This window comes from Coffea eugenioides, chromosome 5, assembly GCF_003713205.1.
Source record: "Coffea eugenioides isolate CCC68of chromosome 5, Ceug_1.0, whole genome shotgun sequence".
In the NCBI taxonomy this organism is placed as follows: Eukaryota; Viridiplantae; Streptophyta; class Magnoliopsida; order Gentianales; family Rubiaceae; genus Coffea; species Coffea eugenioides.
Window position 1 is genome coordinate 34,750,481 of NC_040039.1, and position 6,000 is coordinate 34,756,480.

General features: G+C 37.8%; 1 protein-coding gene across 1 annotated transcript; it reads right to left on the bottom strand.

The window, feature by feature from the left end:
- Positions 1-61: 61 nt before the first annotated feature.
- On the bottom strand, positions 62-5,665 carry LOC113772060 (general transcription factor 3C polypeptide 3-like). Its single transcript, XM_027316599.1, has 3 exons — positions 5,559-5,665; positions 3,704-3,811; positions 62-2,994 (listed from the first exon to the last, which is right to left on the bottom strand). Exons 1-3 carry the CDS (start codon positions 5,610-5,612, stop codon positions 733-735), a joined length of 2,424 nt encoding a protein of 807 aa, XP_027172400.1. The 5' UTR covers positions 5,613-5,665; the 3' UTR covers positions 62-732.
- Between the last annotated feature and the right edge of the window lie 335 nt (positions 5,666-6,000).

Below are 6,000 nucleotides of genomic sequence, written 5' to 3' on the forward strand. Positions count from 1 at the left end.
CTAAGAACTAGGCATAAATTCATCAAAAATTTAACATACTAACTAAAACTCGATAAGCCCAGAAAAAACAAACGAAAAAACCAGTACTTTTACATACCAAAAATCCAATCTTGAAGCAATGAACAGCTAGATAATTGAGGTAAACATGGACAGAAACCACAAAACCCAAGACCTGATGTGTAATTTTTAAACAGATGACAATTAGACATGAACGAGGAGAGTGGAGCGGGCGCTGCCATGAGGCTGGAAAAAAGGAGATTAGAAGAACTGGCATCGTTGTTATTGATTGAAGAGGGTTCAAAATGAGGACCAATCAGTCTGCTGCCACCTCAGCTTCCACCTCCAGGTCTATAGCTTATCACTGTCTGATCAGCCTGAACATCTCAATCAAAAGCAATCTTCGCCGTCCAAATTTTTTGAATCAAAAAGATTCAAAATTTTAGAAGTAGATGCTGAAGGGAGTTTGCAATTGCAAGGTTTAGATTTTCAGCCGCTTATTTGTGTTGCAAGTAGCCAAAGAACTAACTGAAATTACCTATAACCGTTTTACTTTCCTGCCAAGATTCAAGAATTCAGTGTTTCTCTGCACTTGGACAACAAAAGACATACTTTGCAAACACAGACAATTACCATTTCTAAGGTTAAATGTCTGTGTTGCTAATCAAAGCAAGACATATCAAATGTGGCTTTTCCATAAACAAGAAATTGCATTACAGGGAATACTTTATTCAGTCATATGACACAATGATCTTTCAAGATTTGCCTGGCAAGATCAATTGCTCCACTTTTCTTGTAGATCAGATGCAAGTTGTAAGCTGCTTCCCGACGAAGATCACAGTAGCCTGACTTTGGAGAAGCCAGACCATCTGGTTTCTCATTTGGAAGGTTTGGCATGGGGCAATCACTTTCATGCATTGTAAGAACCTTTTCATAGTTTAAAGCAGCAAGAGAAACAAGACCGACATGATGATATGCTCGAGCTATATTATACAGTGCTTCCTGACTATATCTGCAAAGCTGTAAATTATTGTAAAGAAATGCCAATCCTTGGGCCACAGACTGATGTTTGTTTTGAAGTCTGTGACCTAGGGCCAAGTTTATCAATGCAGTTCCAGCACAAAGATTGACCAAGGGAATATCTGGCATCAGCTTGTAAGCTTCCAAATATTCCCGAACAGCTGCTTGATGCTGGCTGATCATGGTAAACTGGTGCCCGAAAATGAGAGTGAGTGGTACACAACTTTTGTGCTTGGTTCGCTTGGTGTGCAAAAACTTGTTATGCTTTGAATATCGACTGTCCAGTTTTGACATTACTTTGTAATAGCAGTTCCATGCAGAAAAGCTATAAGGACGTTGATTAACAATATAGCGTGCATATTCAAAGCCGTGAGCAGGATCAGCAATAGTGTATGCTATTTGGGCTCCCAGAGTTCTAAGCTCTTCGTTCCTTTCAACAGACAAAACATTGGAGGCCAATTTCAGAGTTAAATTGATGATTTCCAATGCTTCCCAATACTTTTTCAAGGATGCTAGTGATTTGCATAACTCTATAATGAGATGATGATGTTCTGCATCTCTTATAAGGTTTGGAAGAGGAAGCTCTCTTGGCGCTTGTTGGGGAGATTCATCCTCTGAATCATCACTTATCCACTCAATTCCAGCAGCCAAAGCAGCAGCTCTTTTTGCTTCCTTCTTTTTTAGTAACTTTTTTGCTCTGGACGCTCTAGACAGATCTGATGCTGAAGCTACAGGTCTAAATCCATGAAACACAGTATCAGTCCTAACATGATCAAGTATTTTTATCCGTTCAGAAAGAACACTTTTTGATAGCTTCTTCCTTGGCCTGACCTTTTGTTGTATAGTCTCAAGAAACAATGTCTCGCGAACCACAGGAAAAAAAACATCTACAAATGCCTCTAACAATCCTTTAGCTTTATAGATTTGAGAAAGCTTCAACTTTATCTTCCCATTAAGCCACCATGGTTTTGCTGCATTTAGGTTCAAGTTAAATAGTGATTCTGATTCTTTAGGAGGACATAGAACAGAAATGGCTTCATCATCTTTATTTTCTTCAAGAAAAAGTGATGACAAAGCCAGCCGAGCATCAACACTATTCTCAAGTTTGTCTAAAGCTCTGTAGAAGTAATCAATTGATTGCAATCGTTTCCCCAGACAACAGCAACACTCAGCAATTTTCAGATACAGGCAACCATTGTTCTTAACATCATCTCCTACCAACATCATATAGTATTCTACTGCAGATTCATAATGCCCGTGATTCATTAGTGAATCTCCAATCTGAATAATCAACTGGGGATGATCATGTAAATTCTCATGTCTCAAAACATTGAAAAGAGCTTCTGCTTTTACCAAGTTTCCAAGGTGAATATGACATATTCCAGCTTTTGTGCGTAGACATAATGGCATCTCTTTCCCAGAGCAGTAAACCTGCTGTGCATGCTCAATATGCTCGAGGGCTTTATGATGTGCATTGCCTTCCATGTGTAGTGAAGCCAATATATCAACCACATTTAAATCAGGTTCCTTGCAACAATTTCTGAGATAGCTTTCCAGTACAGTGACTGCACGCTCAGATTGGCCACATTTTTTATACAGCTGGGCCGCAGTCTGTAGTACCTTTACATTGTCGGGACAGAGCTGTGAAATTTGCTCATATGAATCAGCAGCTTTCAAATAATCACCCAACTCAACATAAAGAGATGCACGGTGAAACCGCAAATTGATATCTTCAGGATCTGCTGTTATTGCTTTAGAAAGGCAGTACCTGGCTTGTCCTGTATCACCTTGTTCTACGGACCATGTCACAAGAAGCTTCCACAGAGATGCATCCTTTGGGGTTAAATGGGCAGCAATCATGTAGAAATCCAAGGCTCTCTTCTTATCACCCATCTCATTATAGATGAGCCCAAGCCTATGATATGGATCAGGAAGATTGGGAGAAAGACGAATCACTTCATAAAACATCCCTATGGCCTAGAAGCTCAGAAAATCTACAATGAACAAGAAAATTGATAACCAAAAACAACCATTATAGACATTGCCCTTCTAAAGATTCCAAGCACACAACCAGAAAATGCCCAAGTCAAAATGAGATTCCGACCAGTTCTAATTAACATAAAGTGCTATGTGAAGACAAAAAGTGACCATCGTATTGAATTTCTCAAAAAGTGCGAGTAAAACTTCATAAGAAATAACTCGGCTTTTACTGAGCTTGTACAGTTACTTCACTGTGCCTAAAAGAAAACTAAATATGCTATTTTTTATAACCATTATAACTAGATCCTCAATACAAAAGGTCTGACTTAGCACAAGACTTAATTCTCATATATCCAGAACAAAGTCAATGCATTCAAACTGCAAGAAACTTATTCACTCAAAGGAGAGGACCAACACTTTGCAAAGCAGGCTAACAAAGTGAATAGATCTGTAATTTTGCATTCCTTATGAAGAAATAGTTCTTCAGCCAACATCATTGTAGATGCCCATGAATAACAAAATGCAAGATATCCAGTCAAAGCAAATGGTAAACAAACTGAAATTTACCCAAAAAGAGAGACAATTAAGGAATGGTCACCACCATGCCTTCCATAGCAGTAATTTGCATGGATATAGTTAAAACCAAATGGTAAATCAAGTAAAGATTGCCCTACAGAATGACAAATAAGGCAAGCTAAGGCCATACCTCTCCATAGCGGCCATGGGCATAATGAAGAGTAGCATCACCAAGTTTTCGAGTCACTTCAGGACTGACTTTATTCCTTGATCCCTTTCGTCGACCTCTTCTCTTGGACTGCACAAGGTAAAAAACAAGCAGTTTGCAAAATGTCCCAAAACCAAAAAAAAATTGGGTAGCATAAAACTTCAGAAGATAATGCAACAAAAAAAACCTTAAAAAACTTAAATATGAATCCAACCAATTTTATTTGTCCGCAAAGCCAAAAAAAAATGTCATGAACAGAGAAAAAAAAGATCAGGAATGTGAATGTGGCTCTCAAATTTCTTTTCCTCAGTCTTTGCCTCAAGCTGGGTATCTCGCTAAGGTGTTGGGCTGCTTGGCAGGAAAAACAAGAGAAAGATAGCTTCTTAGAAAGGTCTCCTACAGATTAAAATGGTTTTTGCAACCATCTCCATCTTGAAACACTGTCAAATTACTCAAATAAAGATGGATAAAAAAGTTACTTACACTAGTCTGAGTTGTGACTTTCAATTTGGTAGAGACAAGGTCCAGTGATATTTTTGTTTTAGGTGTTGATAATGAATTAGAGTGAGTCCCAAAAGACTTGGTACTAGCTAGTGTGCTCTTACCCAGGTTTTCATGGATTAATTCCTATATATGCATTATGAAAAGACTTACATATGTCCACTCAAGACATGAGTTAAAATAAATAAATGAAGCATATGAAGACCAATGGTTTGAGGTGGCACCAGAAACAGAATATGCTCCCCTGAAACACCCAGAATATAAACGTTAAGGTACTAACTATTCTAAGAAATCTTTATCAATAGAAGTTTCCTTTCACGATGGCAGCAATGCTTATAACTAAAATACTTGATGGAGAACATGAGAGCCAAGCTGCTGGCCTTGTTCCTGCTGCTTTTGATATAATGGTGACAGATATCAGACTGCATATGTAGGGAAGCTGCTTGGCCGCATTCTTGCTGGTTTCTCAAAATCTTAAGCATTACCAAAATCGGACTAGATTATGTTTGGGCCACGGGTGAGCAAAATGAGCAAAAAATTAAAAAAACAAGTCCACAGGTCCACGGCAAAAGTCACTCAACAGTTAAAGGAATATCTATGGCTCAGATTCCATTCGTCTACAATCTGATCAAAGAAACCCAAAAAAAAGGAAGCATTATCAACTATGGTAAAATTGAACTCAATCTATTAAAACAGCTGTTCTCCAATTATCATATACTTGTAAAAGCTCTTTAATATAAGTCCAAAAGAACAAAGAAACAGCCAAAAAGGAGGGGGTCATTTCACAGGATTGCCAATCACTTTGTCACCAAAGAGGTTGCAAGGTCAAGAAAAATCTTACTCAAAATGAAAACTGGAAAAGGAACCAACAAGAGTAATTTTTTCCCCCAAAAAATGAAAAAAAGGAACTATATTAAAGAGAATTACGTGGGTGAATCCAAAACATGGTTGCATAGATATGGCGTTGTACTTTATTGAACACATTACAAGAGTGAAACAACATGAAAAGACACGTCCTTTTCATCAACTGAAAGGTCATACCTACCACATTGAAGCATGAAAACTAAGCCTTTAGGTTTCACAGTGCATCTTGGCTAGTGCAAAAAGTTAATCATAAGTTGTATTTTCAATGCGAAATTATTTTTTTTTAGTCAATGCATTCATAATAAAGCAGATGCATGAATGCAGCACAATGTTACAAGAAAAAGACATGATTTTGAAATTGTCTAGACTAGTTAAGCTCGAAATCCTCCAACTTAGCCACAAGTGCAAGAGCAAAAATTGGTGAAAGCACAAAGCTATGGTGGAAAAAAGTGAACATGCATGAATACCATACCTTCCTGGATCTTCTTCTAGAGCCATAATTCATGAGTTCCATTATTTCTTCCATGGTTGCACCAGAAACATCCTCTTGTCGTTGCCGTGGTTTTTTAGCTGCAGGTACTTCCCTGCCACACCACCAATGAAAGAAACGAAAAGAACATAATATCAGCAGAGCATTGAGCAAAAAAGTTGGAAACTTGAGAAAAAGAAAAAACTTTTAAGGGGATTCCAATGGGAAGTATTAAATCACATGCCAAAAAATTCATTTTTCTTTCCTTCTTTAGGTACATAAGAAAACATTAATTCCTTTATGTGCAAAAAATTACAATGAGAACAGACAGTTTCACAATGGTTCAATTGTTTTCAGTGAGTAGATGCCACCTTACTGATACCAAAAATTGACATAGGAGACTCAAACAAAGCCACACTTACTCTCTACCTCCCTAGGTAGGCCA

What these genes read in the sequence shown, in the direction of transcription:
- LOC113772060 (XM_027316599.1), bottom strand. Translation starts at nt 5,612, where the DNA reads ATGGAAGAAATAATGGAACTCATGAATTATGGCTCTAGAAGAAGATCC. An exon ending in CTAGAAGAAGATCCAGGAAG is followed by an intron (nt 3,812 to 5,558) that starts GTATGGTATTCA and finishes TACCTTGTGCAG; the next exon opens with TCCAAGAGAAGAGGTCGACG. An exon ending in CCCATGGCCGCTATGGAGAG is followed by an intron (nt 2,995 to 3,703) that starts GTATGGCCTTAG and finishes CTGAGCTTCTAG; the next exon opens with GCCATAGGGATGTTTTATGA.